At 42.7% G+C, this 19,583-nt stretch overlaps 1 protein-coding gene across 10 annotated transcripts in view; it reads left to right on the top strand.

The window, feature by feature from the left end:
* Nucleotides 1-19,583, top strand: part of VAV2 (vav guanine nucleotide exchange factor 2) — a 351,081-nt gene that overhangs the window by 65,476 nt on the left and 266,022 nt on the right. For all 10 annotated transcript variants that reach the window (XM_089685277.1, XM_089685271.1, XM_089685270.1 and 7 more), the window contains exon 2: nucleotides 1,129-1,245. In XM_089685277.1, the coding sequence (XP_089541403.1) occupies nucleotides 1,129-1,245 (117 nt within the window). The remainder of the gene's footprint in view (nucleotides 1-1,128; nucleotides 1,246-19,583) is intronic.

Genomic DNA, 19,583 nt, shown 5'->3' with positions numbered 1-19,583 from the left:
TATAAAAGTTCTAGAATTTTGTATTTGCAACACTGAAAGTGCAGGTTGCAGAGCCCACAGTGTTTGAAACCTAACATTTCTTACTTTAGATCACCAAAAAAGGAAATGGTCCAGACTGAACTAGAGACTTAATACAGTTCTATCCTTCTGCTCCATTTTCAGTGAGAAGTGCAGGAACCCTGCCAGTCTGATGTTGTGTAGATGATAGCATGAAATGACAAATTAAAAATAAGGTATACCGGGGGAAGTTGTGCGTGCTTTAGCAAGTTTACCACAGAGCTGGTCTTCCACTAATTCATTTGCTTATCAAGGTAAAATCAGAGTGCAGGGTACAGTTTTAGTAAAGCCAATTAAAGATAATGTATGGTAGTTTTGCATATGTTTTCTTGATTATACTCGGGTCTAAAAATTTAGAGTACCTCTTCCCATTCCCTGTATGCTGTATACAGGTGGGCCATATGGAGTCTCAATCTGTGAGAGATGGGTTTATATTGCTCCAGGACTCCCAATCTCATGGATTCCATTTGTGTTAAATGTTTATTAGTAAAACAAATATTTAATTAAAGTGATTTGCAAAGATTCAGAGTAAAAAAAACAAACAAATATACAACAAACATGTTATACTTACCTGCTCTGTGCACAGAGCAGCCCAGATCCTCTTGTTCTTTGGTCCCCCACCGGCGCTTCTGGCTCTTTTCTCCGCTGATTGCCCTCAGAGCAAACTGCACTCACTGCCGAGCCACCTCTGTGTGTCTATACGACAGAGCGTGGCTCAGTTCCGCCCCCCACTCCCTCCTCACTGGCTGTGATTGACAGCTCAGCCAATAAGGAAGGAGAGACCTAGGAGAACTGAGGCTCTCATGCACAGGATTGTGATTGCACCCAGGTAAGTATTGGGGGGCTGAGGGGGGAGCTTCACACTGAAAGTTTTTTATCTACATGCATGAGGGCTAAAAACCTTCAGCCTTTTAGAACCATTTAAAAAAAACTCCAGTTATAAATGCTAAAAAAAAATTCAGAATCCTTGTAGTTCCCAGTGTAATAGGAGTGCAGAGCTATTGAGGAAATATTCTGATTCCTGTCTGATATGGTTGGATGACTTAATCGTCCTGTTTTCCTCTTTTTCAGTTCTTGTGCCTGAAGAACATTCGAACATTCCTGAAAGTCTGTCATGATAAATTTGGATTACGGAATGCTGACCTCTTTGAATCATTTGACCTTTTTGATGTTCGGGATTTCGGAAAGGTAAAGAGCTTCCCTTTTTTTCCCTGTGATGTTCACTCCAAATTCCAGTTTTGCTATGTGGCTGAGAAGCTCAGTGATATGCCAGCTTTTACCTTTTTGGGGACTCTAGAGGTGAGATTTGCCAACCAAAATTCCCAGTTCTACACATCTACAGCCACTATTACAAAGACATATAATCGTGGCATACTGCACTGATTGATAGCAGGGGTCTCCAAACTATGGCAAAAGTTTTTTTTATCTGGCCCCCAGCTAGAGTCAGCGGCGTATCCTCAATGCAAGGCTGCTTAAGGTCTCCACTTGAACCCCATTCCCCCCAACCACTTTGCAGTCTCCAGCTTGGGTAACCTCCTGCCCTGTGGTCATCATCCCCCATGATGAGCTTACTCCAGCATTCACAGAAGGATGCAATTTCCTCTGTCCAGGCCTGCTCTGCTTCCCAGCTTCCATCCTGCTGCTACAGTAATGCTTGCAGTGGTAAGGGAGGGACTCTGATGGTAACTCTTATGTAAAAGGGGACACTGATGTAAGAGAGAGGACTGTAATGGGGACACTAATGTAAGAGGGGACTCTGATGGGGATACTGATATTTAAGGGGGGGACTCTGATGAGGACTGTCAAGACACAGATGTAAGGGGGGTCTCTGATGGGAACACTGATGTATGGGAGTGCTGACATGGATGTGGGAGGGCACTCTGAGGTAAGGGGACTCTGATAAAAACATTGATGAAAGGGGGGGGTCTCTGATGGCCACTTTCTTCAGCTCACCAATATTTGTAACCCTATTCTATAGAATAGAATCAACCAATCAAGGAGTTTTTCTTTGAGTGTGATACCTTATTACCTTGTGGGAAGGGTGGAAACTACAGCAGAGAAATGGGATTAGCATGGACAGACTACTGTGGTGACATCCCTGCATTGTATGTTGTGTGGGGATGGGTGGAGACACAAACTATTGCTGGGATATCTCACCATTGGAGTGTTCAGGGGGTTTTATTTTCTAGCAGCTGCTCTTGCCAAAATTAAATAACTTATGTTTTTCAAAGTCTATTATGAATGTAATTGTGAAAGAAATTGTAAATTCTGTATATAACTATATTCTATTTTGGATGCTTTGCTTATGTATTGCACAGTGCACTCATTGTGCACACGGCACTAACAATGTTTTCATTACGTATTTGCATTCTTTCAAGTCCTGATAAGAAATTAGCCTGCCTATGTAATGCCCCTTGTTATCTTGCGAATGTACAATTGTAATATTAATGTGATACTTTCGTAAGCATGTACATGAAAAACTTAATTTATGCTGAATAAACAGAAGAGTGATTTGTAAAGATGCTTAATGTATCTGTGTCTGTTCCCTACTGCAGTAGTTATTGTTAATGTGGAACAGCTGATCCATAGAAGGATAGGATTTGCCGATCTATGAAATATCCACAACATGTTCTTTTATTCAGTTGACATTATTATGGGGATGCTCATGAGATCTTGTCTGCTCAGGTGACATGACATCTCCAGCATAAGAACCTGTGCCAATGAGCTTTTGTTGGCTTTGGAAAGGTTTGTACAAAAATCAAACATTTATAACTGCGACATAGTGCTACATTGTCCAACAAAATAGATTGTTACCGGTGCTATAAATATGGGCTTTGTTCACTTGGGAGTGTGCTTTCTCGAGCAGAATCACTGCGATTCTACACGCTATACCAAAACACTCTGCAAAAATAACAAATCACACAGCACCTGTTCGGGGGCCTTTCAGTTTAAAAAATGCAGAGTGGCTCTGCCATAATTGTTGCACAATAAATCGCACTGCGATCAGATTGCTTGAAGCTTGTCGCCCAAAAGAAGCTCCTGCTCCTTTTTGAGCGTCAAGCTTCCCGCAATGCGGTTTGCGATTGCAGCATGATTTATTGCGCAACACTTGCAGCAGAACCACTCCACATTTTGGTGCCATTGGAAATGAATGACACCCGAACAGGTGCTGTGCGATTTGTAATTTTTGCAGAGCGTTTTGGAATTGCGGGCTGAATTGCAGCGATTCTGCGTGAGATCGCAAACGCCTACATGTGAACAGAGCCTTACTGTTTGTAATTCTGTCATCAAGAAAGAGATCTTCTGTCGCCCTTGTAAGGACAATACGTATAGGATTCAGGGTCACCGGACATGCACAACTTATTAATGATTCTCAAATGCTCATGCTCTCTAATTTACATAGAAAAGATGGCTGATGTGTTTACAGTGTTTAAAAAAACATCCTAGTGATACAAAGTTAGCAATTGATTGTAAAATGTATAGGAACGGGTATATTACTAAGACCCTCAAATCAGATTCATGAGTTGATGGGAACATTGATGATGTGCTCATGCACCATCTGGGAGTTGACTGGGCTCAAGATAGGCTTTCTGAATTCACACTGTTAATACAGTTTCTTTCTTTCAATTAAATTCTGCTTTTTTTTTTTTTTTTTTAAAGCTGTGTTTGGGATATATGTTGACTGCTGTGGTTACGTCCCAGACCAGTCTTTCTATATCTCTGTCTCCTACTATATCATGTGTACGGTTATGCCCCTTTTACGATGTAATTCTATATTTTATATATGTATATAATGTTTAGTTATAATATTTGGTAGTGGTTCTTTTTAGTTTTTTTTTATTTCCATGTTGGTGTTTCACTTTGGTAGCAGCAGTAGTTCTATTTTAATGCATATATGCCACTTTTTTTTTCATTAATTTTTTTCTTTTTTTTCACATTTATTAATGTTATGCTGTTTTGTATTGCTATTTTTTTTAAGTTGGTGCAACAATTTTGCATAGATGCCCACTGTCCCAAATTTTCAGGAACATTCTCTCATCTAGGTGCTCTTGCCTGACGAAGGGGTCCTCATTGGTTTTGAAATGATGCACTATGTGGTCCCATTGTGTCATAAGTGATTTTTGAACTGCTACAGTAATGTGCCATTGCTGTTTTGAATTTTTGTGTTTATGGTGGCACTATCCATCCGTGCATCTCGACACCCACCTCTAGTTAAGATCCACTGTTGTAGGGAGGGTAATGTTTTCTTTTGACATTTAGACAGATTTTGCATTCACATACAAGTATACTGGAATGTAAAACCCTCTAGAAGCACCTCAACTGCAAGTCAGAGGGAGGTCAACAACATGTGACATACACCTGTCAAATTCCAAATCATCTTCGAAATATCACAGCTGTTGCCATTGACACAAGACCAAAGTCTGCCAACACGGACCCTAGACCTTTTGCTGTACCAGCTTAGTCCGTGGTAATGAGTGATAGGATTTTTACTCCCAAGCTGATAATTTGTGATGTTCTAGAGGACTTGCTGTCAACCTGCAGCTCTGTTTCCCAGAACCATATGGAGAGACTCCCAGGTTGCCAAAGTCTACACTTAAAATTTTCTATGGCTGTCCATTGAGCCAGAGCTTCAGAGTTTAAAGGATATGTAAACCCTCACCTTGTAAAACAACCCAGTTTAAAATCGAAATGAAAAGTAAAATGTTTGAAAATATATATAAATTATAAATCTCTTTTCCCTTTTTTATAAGTGATCACATTCCTTCTGTTATCAGCTGCTTTAGAGCTAGGGGAGGAGAAACCGGACCATACTAGTCCTTCCCAGTTAATGGCTGTGCAAAGGGTGGCGTGTCAGCAGACCATGCTGTGGTTTCATGCCTAGTGTGGTCAGTTTTTTTTCCTCCCACAAACTTTTTATTGAGAAAAATATGGTTACATTACAAAAGCATTGGGAAACAGACACATAAGACAGAAAAAGAAGTGACCTGTATCCAGCAGACCAATAAAACTCCAAAACATCTAGTCCATCGGAAGGCGCTCGTGAGGGGGAAAAAAAAAACCCTTAAAGTGTAGCCAGTTTTTGATAGGAAAGCAGAAGGACTGGCAGGAACACCAGGGATTTCATACCAGTGCCATAGAGCCTTTGCTGGGGCTTTTATGTTCCTGTGATGGTTATGATTCTTGTAACCTGATTTATGATAAATGGCTGATAGGTATGTCTGCTGCCCATAGCAGCCACCTCTTCTGTTTCTCTTAGAAGATGGTAGTTTGTCATGGACAACAGCCCTGCTTTCTGTTTATCCATTTTATATTCTGGAAATGTTTGCTTATTATTTCTTGTGGTGGAAAATGTTTGTTCAGTGTTTATTTTTTTTTATAGTCCATGGCTGTTATTTTGTTGTCGGTTTATTAGCCATTAAAGTTTATATAAGGCTGATTTCATTCCGAGAAAGAGCCAATCGGTTTTCCTATAAAAGACATCAATAAAAAGAATGGAATTTACAGACATGGCCTCTCATTGTTAAATGTTTTTATTTGCAGGATTATTGGATAATGTATTTCATGGTCCATCATATGAATTTATTGCTCTGCTTCTTTGTTTGTGGTGTCTTTTCTTTTAATTTGTATTGTGAAAAACACTTTTGCTGTTTTTATATTTCTTCCTCATCCTGAAGTTTCTGCTGTAATGATCAGGTATTCATATTTATACGGTGATGGTAATAATTGGTGTCGGCTCACTGGTGAATTTTCCGATTGTCACCCGGATTTTTCTAGCTGTATACCAAGCCCGGAGGTGCAGCCGGAGTGCCCCTCCAAGCCTTCTCATCCGGAATTCATCATGAAGGGAACTAGTGAAGCTCTGACCCTTCCTCACCTGTTACATCACCAGGCCAATCTGCGCTTTCTCACCCAGTGCCCTGTCTGCTCTTACGCCAGACTTTTGTGGTCGGCTGAGCAGGAGACCAAGGCAGATGTGTGATCTTTACAGCTTCTGACCGGTGAAAATTCATCTCTTCTTGCAACTGCTGCTCTTCGCTGCCTCACCAGATGTATTTTTAACTCCCTGTACCAAGAACCTGTGCTGGCAAATCACACATCTCTCTTAATGATGTGCAGTGCAGCGTAGATGTTGGGTGATGGGAGCCTTCTGTGTCCATACTGCTGATTACACATGAGTAGCTTTATTCAACTTCGTGAACTTTTGCTTTTTCTTAATAAAAGAAACATTGCAGCTGTTCTAGAGATCCCTGCCATAAACCCTGCAGTGGTAACTCTGTAGCTGCTCAGCTACTGTAGAACTACAAATCCAGGTCAACCTGTGGCGTGCCTGCTAGGATCTGGTTCTTCACAACTGGAAGAAGCAGCAGCAAATGGCAAAACAGCAAAGTGATTACAGGAAGAACAGACTCCATTACAGAAAAGCTGCAGTCTTTTGCTGGTATCTCTTTGCTGATATTTTATTTTATGGGAACCTCTCAGTATAGAAGGTCTGAACCAGGAAAAAGACAGCTTTAATAAGGTAATGGGACTATGTTGTGACCCACTTTCATTCAGCAATGATGTCCTAGGGAAAAAGAATCTCAGAAACCTATTAATGCATCCCCAATACTTAAAAACAAACTGCAATATCGCTACTTACAGGAGTATGGACAGTCCTATTCGGTAGTCAATCCTCTCTCTTCCATAGGCATAGGTTTTTTTTTTTCTGCCTATTGAGGAATAAGGACCTAGCTTCCTGCTGGGACCTTTTGTTTTATTTTTTCGTCTGTATGAGATCAATGTCCTACCTTCCCTAAGCCTGTGCCCTTTGAATCCTAGGGAGGTTGAATCCAGTGGTCCGGGTTCGTTCACGTGTACCTGTTTGCTCAAGATTTTTCTTTGATGCCTCTTTCCCAGACGGTCTTTCAGTTGCTATCACTTTTGCAAGTGTGGGTCGATGCTGGTGGCATTGTTCTGTTGTTCAGATCCTGCTTTGGTAGGGCTGAGGTGCTTCCCCCTGTCCTCCAAAAATGGTGTCCACTTTTTGCCTGGATGGGGACATTGTCCTCCCTTCCTTGTGTCCTGCCCTTCTCATTCTAAGGAGGTAGGACTAGTGCTGCCAGTTGTGGTGAGGCAGTTTGTGTCTGTTTTCCTGCCCTGGTCTCCTTTTTGGAGATCGGTTTCTCCTTTTATGTTGGAAGGTGGAGACCTCTCTCTCTTCTTATTGATGTATATAATTCAAAAAGCCAGAGGAAGATGGTATCAGAATGTATTGAGGGCGTAATTCCTGACAGCGGACTTTACCTAACTAATGGTGGAGGTGACAGTGACTTCATTTATTTTATTATTTATTTCAGGTACTTGTATAGCGCCGTCAATTTACGCAGCGCTTTGCATACATATTATACATTCACATCAGTCCCTAACCCTCAAGGGGTGTACAATCTAAGGTCCCTAACTTACATTCATGCATACTAGGGACAATTTAGACAGGATCCAATTCACCTACCAGCATGTCTTTGGAGTGTGGAAGGAAACCGGAGTACCCGGAGGAAACCCACGCAGGCACAGGGAGAACATGCAAACTCCAGACAGGAGGTGCCGTGGCTGGGATTCGAACCAACGAACCTAGTACTGCCAGGCAGAAGTGCTAACCATTTAGCCACTGTGCTGCCCATAACATAGTCAGTGTTGCGGATAATATTACAGGAGCCTTTGAGGGACAAATATTATCCGTTAAATCACCTTATTATTGTAGTTTCTGTTTACAGTATTTAAAAGAAAAATCCTTTACTTTCTAGCAACATTTGTATTCTCCAATCAGACTTGAACATTTTGCATTTTAATCTGAACTAGGTTACAGCCTGTCAGCTTTCACTTTTGAGAGAATAAGTTTTTGGCCATACATGAGTTTTTTTTTTTTTGTTTTTTCTTCCATTTAACCAGTGGGTTGAACGAAAGAAAACAAATTGTTTCCCCCATCCACACATTCCATGATGTGTATGAGAGCTTAAAGTAAAACTAAAGACAAAACTTTTTTTTTGGATTGAGTAAGGCTGTCCACTTTTATTTTTTCGATCGAGTGGGTTGAACAAAATAAAACGACTCTATTCCCCCATCCACTCAATGTGGATGGGGGAATCCCTCCTGTTGCGCTATTTCATTTTGACAGTGGGTTGATTTCCATGCGATCAGAATACACTGATCAGCACCGCAGGCTATAGCCAGCAGCACTGATCAAGAAAAAATTTTCCAGCAGACTGGTTGTACACAAGTTGTTTGTTAAAAGAAAAGTGTGGGTTTTCTCTTTTTAGCTTTATCCTATTCCATGTGAGCTGCTCATACATAAAAATCTTTCCAGCCCTCTGAGAAGTGCACCCTTTCTGTTAAAATCAAGGTAAATACCTGTGGGAGGGGCTTCAGTCTTGGGATTCTTATGCTGACAGTCTTGTTTGGATCCACCTTCTTTCCTTCTGGGTGTGATGTGGGCTCTGGGCTGTCTGCTCTCCCCCTTCTCCCCCCTCCCAACTCTTCTCACACAACACACTGCTCAGATCTATTCTGCTAAAGACACCTTCTATCTGCACACTGGGCAGCTGCCTGCAGTTCTGCAATTCTGACAGGTAAAGTTCCCACATAAAAACTGTAAGCTGTGTTGTTTGAGAGGGGGGGGGGAGGAGCAGACAACCCAGAGCCAACATCAATCAAACACAAGAGAAGGGAAGGAGGTGGATCCAGACAAGATTGTCGGAAATAAGAATCCTGAGAAGACTGGAAGCTGTTTGCATTGGAAGACTTCCTCTCTATTCCTGTTCTGGGGACAGCCCAAAATAAAGGTAAACAGGACAAGTAAAGAGGATGAATCTCCATAACAGGGGCACAGACAGCAATAAAACCAGATAGATTAAAAGATGAGTCTACTTTTTGGAAACCTTTCACTTTTTGTATTTTCCTTTTTTTTTTACCATAAGCCTCCAGTTGTGGAAAAGTGAGTTTTTTAATGTTCTTTGGAAGAAGTGGAAATGCAACTCCCAAGATATCCTGTCATGCTGCAACTTGTAGTTCCATGTCAGTTACAGTGCAGCTGTGTTGCATCTTGGCTACATTTTGGTGAGAGATAAAGCTGGCAGACACAAGTTCACAAGTCAGAGTTATCATCGTCTGCCTGGCAGGAAGATTTTAAATGGCCTTTTTTTTCTCTCTCCATAGAGATGTCTGTATTAATCAGATTCTACACTGTCAGATCCTTTATGGTTGCAGCACGAGTAACCGCCAGCCTGGCGGGGGAACAGAACAACACTCCACTCTTGATGAACATCTCTGGTTGCTGGGACATGCAGAAAGTTCAGCAATCTCCACAAAAATATGGCCGCACAAGGGTTAACTCAGTAATTAGGAGTATTCAAATCAAAAGATGCTTATTAGTATTATAATAGCTGATAAGTTATTTTGGTTGTAATTTTTGTTTTAGCCTCATAAAATGTTATAGTAATAGATTATTGGAGACATTACAGAAGACAACAGACTTCTAATTTATTTCAAACTATATACTGTATCAGGTAAGAGATGTGAGGGATCTTCTTGCAAAGATGAGAGAAATCAATTACTGTATGTCCTGGTTTCTTAATAATCTACACTGCGTTCCAAATTATTATGCAAATTCTATTTAAGTGTCACAAAGATGAAATATTTTGTTTTTCAGTTTAACTCATGGATGGCATTGTGTGTCAGGGCTCTTTTGATCACTGAAAACAATCTCGGACACCTGTGATAATTAGATTGGCTGGTGAGCCCAATTTAAGGAAAAACTACTAAAGGACAGTGTTCCACATTATTAAGTAGAGCACCATTTTCAAGCAATATGGGGAAGAAAAAGGATCCCTCTGCTGCCGAAAAGAGTGAAATAGTTCAATGCCTTGGACGAGGTATGAAAACATTAGATATTTCATGAAAACCTAAGCGTGATCATCGCACTATTAAGAGATTTGTGGCTGATTCAAAGCACAGACGGGCTGGTGCAGATAAAGGCACATTGAGGAAGATTTCTGCCATATCCATGCATTGGATCAAGAGAGCAGCTGCTAAAATACCATTACATAGCAGCAAGCAGATATTTGAAGCTGCTGGTGCCTCTGGAGTCCCACGGACATCAAGGTGTAGAGTCCTCCAGAGTCTTGCAACTGTGCATAAACCTTCTATTCAGCCACCACTAACCAATGCTCACAAGCAGAAATGGCTGCATTGGGCAGAAAAATACATGAAGACTAATTTTCAAACAGTCCTGTTCACTGATGAGTGCCGTGCAACCCTGGATGGTCCAGATGGGTAGAGTAGTGGATGGTTGGTGGACGGCCACCCTGTTCCAACAAGGCTGCGACGTCAGCAAGGCGATGGTGGAGTCATGTTTTGGGCCGGAATCATGGGTACAGAGTGGATTCGGCCCCTTTAGAGCCCCCGAAGATGTAAAGATGACCTCTGCAAAGTATGTGGAGTTTGACTGACCACTTTCTTCCCTGGTACAGACGGAAGAACTATGCTTTCCATAATAAAATCATCTTCATGCATGACAATGCACCATCTCATGCTGCAAAGAATACTTCTGCATCAATGGCTGTTATGGGGATAAAAGGCGAGAGCGTCATGGTGTGGCCTCCATCCTCCCCTGACCTCAATCCTATTGAGAACCTTTGGAGCATCCTCAAGCAAAAGATCTATGAGGGTGGGAGGCAGTTTACATCCAAACAGCAGCTCTGGGAGACTATTCTGACATCTTGCAAACAAATCCAAGCAGAAACTGTCCAAAAACTCACAAGTTCAATGGATGCAAGACTTGTGAAGCTGCTATCAAATAAGGGGTCATATGTTTAAATGTAACGTGACCTGTTCAAATGTTTAAAAAGTTAAAATGTTGTTAAAAGTTTGATTGAAATAGCTTTTGATTTCAGTAAATATGCTGCAAACACAACAAATGACAATTTTCAGTTCTTTACAACCTATAAAGTGTTTTGAAACTTACTGTGCGTAATAATTTGGAGCCGTGCATTGTAAGTTTTTTTATGTTTAAAAAAAAAATACTGTTGTTAGGAGGTTTGTTGAATAAAATTTGAATTGTACTCTTAATAGTTGATAACATGAGAATTACATCAATTATTAAATGAGAAAAATATCATTTGCATAATAATTTGGAACACGGTGTAAACAGCTGAACTTGTGCAATGAGCCTTTGCAAATCCCCTTATAACCCCCTCTGGATGTGCTTTTGATGGGCTTGACAATTTAGGAGAGGAACTAGGAGACGGGGACAGAATGTTGTCACCTTTATAACAGGAAGCATCTGAATAAGGAACCTCATGCAGTATCACCAGGTATTATTTTAAAGAAAACTGCAGATTTAGAAAGATTTAAAAATTACTTTTGAAATTACCTTAGCATATGAAAGATTATATAATATTTTAGTGGTTGGGCTTGCATCTGCTTTAACATACAGTAAACAGAAACATTTGTAGAGTAATAGCTAATTTCCCACCAATGTAATCTTGCCATGGTCCAAACCAGGTGACCATCCCATGTCTGTGGACTTCACATGTGACCACCAGTAATGGAATTGGGGATTCAATCAGTCAAAAAAGTTAGAAAAGTGTTCCCACGCACTCTTCTCCCCAATGCTGCCAATGGTGACGTCACACACTGAAGCTCCACCCAGCGCATTTTGTCATCCAATTGACGTCATCAGGGGCGATTATAAAGTATTAGCTGGAGTTCAGCCTCAATTTGTTAGTATATTTAAATCTGCTAATACATCTAACACGGCTCTCCCCTCAGATCGAAAATGCTGCTGCCAAAGGTGCCCCTGTACTCATTCATCCAGAGTGGGGGCACTCTAATACAGAAGGTGTATTACTGGCCAGATCACCAGGTAAAAATTAAGGGGCAAAGCCTATAACAAAACTAATACAGCCATTACATCTAATAATTGTAAGCTGTAATAAATTACACTTTTGGTTTTGGGCTTAACATCGCTTTAAGGCTAGGTTCATACTGTTGTGCTGTGCAGTCTGTGTGTTGGTGCGCTGTCATTAACCACTTCCAGACCGGCCGTTGTATATAAACAGCCGGACGGTGGCACTGCAGGGTCGGGTGGCCGCTTATCCTCCGGACACAGTGAAACACCGATCATCAGACGGGACCTCTGTACGAGGTCCCGATCATGTGATCACTGATTGTCCAATCAGTGATCACATGCAAAGTAGTAAGCAAGATGTCACTTCTGACATCATTGCTTACTACGTGTGAAATCTCTGAATGATCACAGAGTTCACATGGTACAAGGCTATTCACAACAGCCTTGTACCATGTGACAAGCTGTGACCAATCACAGCTCACTCAGTAGTTCTCAATGTCTAAAAACATAAAACGTGAGCGCTCTCCAATCAGCAGCCAAAGCACATAAGGTAATCTCAGCAAACCTTCAGAAAATATACATAAATAGAAAAGTGCGGCGCTAATAAATAAGAAAATAAATAAATAAATAAAATCTTCAGATGATCTGAAAAGCACAGTAAGGTATATGACACAAACTGTGATAAGTAACACAGAGCAAAAAGTGGTGACTATTACATCAGGTGAAAAAACATAATGTCCAGACAAGATGTCGCAGCGCAGGATCCTGTGTGTGAAAGCTGAATATGTCAGGATCAAATGGTAAAATTGCGCACTCGCCACACGCGCTAAGGATATGCGCATAAGATATAAGACCACCGGAAATCCCTCATCTTGTGGGGAGAGTAGATATCCATCTGGGCACAGATGATCCTGATGCTCCCTCTAATTGGTACGTAGTAAGCAGTTTCCAGATCCAGGAGTCCCCTCTGGGCTGATTAAACCTTTCCTTATAGCAGCGGTTCTCAACCTGGGGGTCGCGACCCCTTTGGGGGTCGAACGACCATTTCCCAGGGGTCGCCTAAGACCATCGGAAAACACATATTTCCGATGGTCTTAGGAACCGAGACACCGCTCCTCTGACTCAGTCGATGTGTGGGCGGGATGACACGCTGCCCTGTCACCTGGCCACACCTCCGGGATCCCTCAACAACTCCGCCTCCTCGCCGCTGATTGGCCACCGGAACTGTAGCTCAGGAGAGGCACACAGGCGGCCAATCACCGGCGAGCTTGGAGCTTGGAGAGGAGGAGCCGAGCGGCAGCGCGCGTAGATCTAAGAAGATCAAGGGAACTGCCGGAGTAAGTGAAGAGGAGAGCGGCCAGAGAAGGAAGACAGCTGACAGGTAAGTGAGAGAGCGAGCCCAGGCTGGAGCAGGGGTCAGCAAGGTAAGTATCATTGGTGTCAGTGGGAGGAATAGTGCCCCATCATTTGTGTGACTAATACCAACAATGGGGCACTATTTCTCCCACTGACACCAATGATGGGGCACTATTTCCTCCCCCCCCGCACTGACACCAATGATGGGGCACTATTCCTCCCCCCCACTGACACCAACGATGGGGCACTATTCCTCCCCCCCACTGACACCAACGATGGGGCACTATTCCTCCCCCCCACTGACACCAACGATGGGGCACTATTCCTCCCCCCCACTGACACCAAGAATGGGGCACTATTCCTCCCCCCACCGACACCAACGATGGGGCACTATTCCCCCCTGACCCCAAAGATGGGGCACGATTTCCCCCTCCACCACACTGACATCAATGATGGGGCACTATTCCTCCCACTGACACCAATGATGGGGCACTATTCCTCCCACTGACACCAATGATGGGGCACTATTCCTCCCACTGATACCAATGATGGGGCACTATTCCTCCCACTGACACCAATGATGGGGCACTATTCCCCCCACTGACACCAATGATGGGGCACTATTCCCCCCACTGACACCAATGATGGGGCACTATTCCTCCCCCCACCGACACCAACGATGGGGCACTATTCCCCCCCCTGACCCCAAAGATGGGGCACTATTTCCCCCTCCACCACACTGACATCAATGATGGGGCACTATTCCTCCCACTGACACCAATGATGGGGCACTATTCCTCCCACTGACACCAATGATGGGGCACTATTGCTCCCACTGACACCAATGATGGGGCACTATTGCTCCCACTGACACCAATGATGGGGCACTATTCCTCCCACTGACACCAATGATGGGGCACCATTCCCCCCACTGACACCAACGATGGGGCACCATTCCCCCCACTGACACCAACGATGGGGCACCATTCCCCCCACTGACACCAACGATGGGGCACCATTCCCCCCACTGACACCAACGATGGGGCACCATTCCCCCCACTGACACCAACGATGGGGCACCATTCCCCCCACTGACACCAACGATGGGGCACCATTCCCCCCACTGACACCAACGATGGGGCACCATTCCCCCCACTGACACCAACGATGGGGCACCATTCCCCCCACTGACACCAACGATGGGGCACCATTCCCCCCACTGACACCAACGATGGGGCACCATTCCCCCCACTGACACCAACGATGGGGCACCATTCCCCCCCACTGACACCAACGATGGGGCACCATTCCCCCCCACTGACACCAACGATGGGGCACCATTCCCCCCACTGACACCAACGATGGGGCACCATTCCCCCCCACTGACACCAACGATGGGGCACCATTCCCCCCCACTGACACCAACGATGGGGCACCATTCCCCCCACTGACACCAACGATGGGGCACCATTCCCCCCACTGACACCAATGATGTGGCACTAGTCCTCCCACTGCAAAATTACAGTTATGAAGTAGCAACGAAAATAATTTTATGGTTGGGGGTCACCACAACATGAGGAACTGTATTAAGGGGTCGCGGCATTAGAAAGGTTGAGAACCACTGCCTTATAGGTATGAAACTCCCTCCGGTGGCAATGGTAGGTAATAGGATATCCTGGAATTAGCTCCAAAAGGAGCCAAAAAAGTGCCAGGGAATAAAAAGTGTGACTGACCCAAAAGTAAGATGGCCACCGGGCCTCCTCGTGGCTCCGGGCGGCTAAGACGTCACGCTCTGTTGGCTCCTCCTAAGGCCTTTCGTGCCAGTGCACATCATCAGAGGGGAGGCCAACTCAATGGCTGCAGGAATGCAGACAGAGAGAGAAATGATTGCTTTTACATCCTATATGGGTGTAAAAGCAATCCGTGTAAAAAAAAAAATCTTCATTACCCCCCAAAAGTAGTACAGTGTCACCATGTACTGCTAGGGTGACAGTATGTAAAAAAAAAATATATATATAAATAATATAAAAAAAAATGAAAATGTAAAAAAAAATGTTTAAAAATTATAATTTTTGGTTATAAACTAATTTGGCTTATTATTTTTTTTTTTTTACTAAAAAGATAATGGAATAAATTTTGGCCAAGATTTATGATTAAATATTATTTGTAAAATTTTATAAGAAAAACACTTTTTTTAAAAATTTTTGGACATTTTCATTTACATAGCAAAAAAAAATAAAAATCCCAGCAGTGAATAAATACCACCAAAATAAAGTTTTATCTGTCTCAAAAAAAGTGTTGCATGACCGCGCAATTGTCATTCAAAGTGTGATAGCGCTGAAAGCTGAAAATTGCCCTGGTCAGGAAGGGGGTAAAAGTGTCCGGACTGGAAGTGGTTAATGGCTCCCCAAAGCACTTTTCCAATGCACCTATGTTGCAGCACACCACAACACAGCAATCCATTGCTGTGCATTGTGATGTGTAGTGCTACAAAAAATAGGGCATGTCCTTTTTTGGTGCGTTTTTAGAAATCTCATTCAGAGGAATCGGCTTCCCTAATTGGCTGCCAAACTTCTATCTCCATAATGCTGTCAGGCTGACTAAAATGTAACGTGTAGTTTTTTTTCTTTTAACATGATGTATTATTGCTGCAGCCCTATATTGAAGTGGTTGTAAATCCTAAAAATCTAAAAGAAAATGAACAGTCTACCTCACTCAGCAAAGCAGCAGAAGTCATGTGTCCCTAGTCTGGCTTGGAAAGCAGTATCCAGTCATCTAAAATCCTCCCCAGTTTCCTACTGTGAAACAATCTGACACATGGAAAAAAAAGGTGTCGCCACACCCCCTTTCCTGTGACTAACAGAATGAATTAGCATGCTCCATGGATGAGCCTGAGACAAGGGGGCGTGTCTCCCATAGCCATTCCTCTGTGCGCATGACTATACTGAGCCAGGAAGAATTGTGGGGGAGTATACAGCTGGGAAGGGGGTCCAGTGATGTCACGACTCTGCCTGGCGAGCTCCAGGCTGTTGACACTCCTGTAGAAACGGAGATATTCAGCACACTGTAACAGAAAAACAGTGAAATACCAAAGTACAAATAATGTGATCTACTTCACTATGGTACAGACTATAGCAGGGGCAGACTGACAACTCATGGGGCCCCTGGGCAATAGGGGATCATGGGGCCCCTGTGTCCTTGCCCAAACTCAAAAACGCCTATGAAAAAGGTACTAGGGGGATCTCATGGGGCCCCCTACTGACCCCGAGCCTTCCGGCAGTGCCCGAGTTTTCAAATGGTCAGTCTGCCCCTGGACTATAGACATATGTTAGTCTTTGGTATTATGGAACATGGGGTTTACAACTACTTTAAGTAACACTGTGCTGGCAGCCTGTTGGAGTTTGAAAGTGCTGCTCCCACAGAAAGAGCATGCTACTCTGGGAGAATGCACATTGTTGATTGGAGCATTGTGCAGGTGTTGGGTAGGACCCCTGGAGACGGAGAATGCTGTTCTGATTGACAGCATTGGTCCCACTCTCCTGCTGGCATAGAGCAACTTGATATAGAGCTGCAGCAATAATGCATCCTCATAAAAAATAGACCTACACATATGCTACATTATAACCAGCTTGACTGCCATAGAGTAATAACAGTTAAAGCTTTATGGATGATTTGCTCTACGATGGCTGTCTATTTTAGGGGTCAGTAAAGGCTTGTTTTAAAGTTTATTTACTGCTTGTTAAGAATGTGTAAATATTTGAATGTTCATTGCTTGGCAACAGTTGTGCTTTAAGTTATGCTTTGATTTGTCTGTGGTGCTTCAGCCAGCTCTGCTCTAATGTAAAGACAGGGGGTTATTATAAAACAATGAGCCGCTTTAGACAGACAGCATTTTTACCTCCTTTTCTTGTCATGAGACCCCCAGATCTGATGCTGTAAGAGATTTGTATCTGTGCCCACCGCCTCCAATCAGTGTGAGGTTTACGGACCATCTTTCACAGAATGTGTGCTCAGTGTAGATATAGATGTTGCTCAGCAGAGTTCATTTAGGATCTTGTTTGTTTATTGAATTGCAGATTTTCCAAGACCAATTGTTCTTATTTACAAATGCATTCAAAGAATTAACATTTTCTTTAAGATATGATTACGTTTGCTCTGTGCAGCAGATGTTCTGGCAGTCCCCGGGGTTTAGTGGTGTGTCTGACCTCTGACTCGGGGCACTCCGGCTAATTAGGAGGGAAGCTGACTCTGTCATAACTGGTTCAGGAGTTGCACAGGATCCCAGGCTCTTGCCTCTACATATGACCAGGCATCCAGGGAGAAGGGGGGAATGATGGGAAGGGGGTTGTGCTCTTTTATATGGGGTCATTCATGGAGTCATGTACTTGGCCAGGAATAAAATACACCTATTTGAAAAATTCTTGTTGAAAAGAAACGGCTAAAATTCTTTCACATAAATGTTTTTTTTTTTTTTTTTTTTCTCATCACTTATTTTCAATTTTTTTGCATATTTTATTCCTCCTTGAGGGCTGGTTCACACCATATGCTTTCTGGTACATTTTAAATCGCATCTGCATGCATTGCAGTGTTTGCTATGCATTCCAGGGGCCCTAGTTCACAAAAGTAATTTCCATTGCTTTCAACAAAAGTACAACCTGCTGCATTTTGTTTTTGTCAAGAATGCATCAAAATGAGTGTAAATGCATCAGAATGCACATTGTCCTAATGAAAACTTTTCAAGTGTCAAAATAAAAAAGGGAAAAAAATTTACTGGACTGCATTAAAAAATATCAAAAATACATCCAACGTAAATGTGTATACAAAAAACACATCCAGAATGCTGAAATTGTGGTGTGAAAAAGCCCTTAAAGGAAATCTATGGTCACAGCATACACTTTCATTATATATAATTATATACTGTACATCCGCATTATAACAATACAAACATTGGTTATATGTATTTGGCAATCCAATATAAACTTACTTGAAAAATCCCCTTTCATGTTGTGAGTTCTGCCTGTCTGCTGGACATCTGTTTCTACATCTTCCTGGATTCCCTGAATGCTTTGCAGCTTCTCTGCTGTTCACTTTCAATTTCTAAGGACTATGTGTCCCATGGTACCTTGCTGCCTGCAAGCAGTGATTCTTGTGCTGACTCCGCCTCCTGAAACTCCTCTTCTCAGCACCTCTGTAGTTCAGAAGGCAGGTTTTGTGAACTCTGTGACACAGCAGTGCCTACTAACAGGTCATCGTAAATCTGTGTCATAGAATATAGGGTCGATTCACACTAGGAGTCGCACAAGAATTCGCTACATTTTCCGGTGAAATTCACATGCAGTTCAATGTGGTGTGATTTTATCCCATTCGTTTTGAACGGGCTCAAATTGCACTGCATCAAAAGTAATGCATGCACTGCTTTTGGAAACTCGCTGCAAAAGTACCGTGGGATCTGGTACAGGCAAACATTTGCTACATTTTGTTCGAGATGTCACTCACTTCTGCTGGCAGTTTAACTTCTATTAGTGGCCAGTAAGTGTAGGAAGCCCATGTAGGAAGATCACAGGTAAGTACATGTAGCTCAATTTGTACAGTAAATTATGAAAATCTTTATTTACATTACAGTATTGTTTGGCGTTTTTGTTGTTGTTACAGTGTCATATGTTCTATTACTTCCTGTGTCGATGGCGACAGAGATAACATTAGGGTTTGTATACAGTTGAAGTTTTGCAGATTCCTTCCTGTACAGTTCACATAACATGACAGAGATTGCCATCTCCGTGTTGGTGGATAGATTCATATTTGGCTCTGCTTTATTTACCCAGAGGATCTCTATTTCAGCACAAGGTGAAGTGGAAGAATGTGGTTGTGTCTGCTTTCCTAGCATCCTTCTTCACTGACCTGCTGGGGCATATATTGGACATAACTGTTATAAAGAATGGGAAACTTCTGTATCTTGGATTACTTGCACATGGGGTTGTCTTTCCCCTCTACATTCCATACCTGTGTTTTAATGTGATTGAGAGGCAGAGGCACAGATGCAGCATCCAGCCCCAAGTCTGTGGTAGGCTTAAATACAATGTGACTGCACGGGCTGAACTCTGTACTGAGTAGTATGTGTTTCTAGGGATGTATGGCTGGAATGCAGAATACCTGTGTTCTGGACATACAGTCAGGTCCATAAATATTGGGACATCGACACAATTCTAACATTTTTGGCTCTATACACCACCACAATGGATTTGAAATGAAACAAACAAGATGTGCTTTAACTGCAGACTGTCAACTTTAA

This window comes from Staurois parvus, unplaced genomic scaffold (assembly GCF_062004578.1).
Source record: "Staurois parvus isolate SC_StPar_1 unplaced genomic scaffold, SC_StPar_1.0 ptg000365l, whole genome shotgun sequence".
NCBI lineage: Eukaryota > Metazoa > Chordata > Amphibia > Anura > Ranidae > Staurois > Staurois parvus.
Note: the sequence above shows the minus strand (reverse complement) of the source record. Positions and strands in the feature narration are given on the sequence as shown.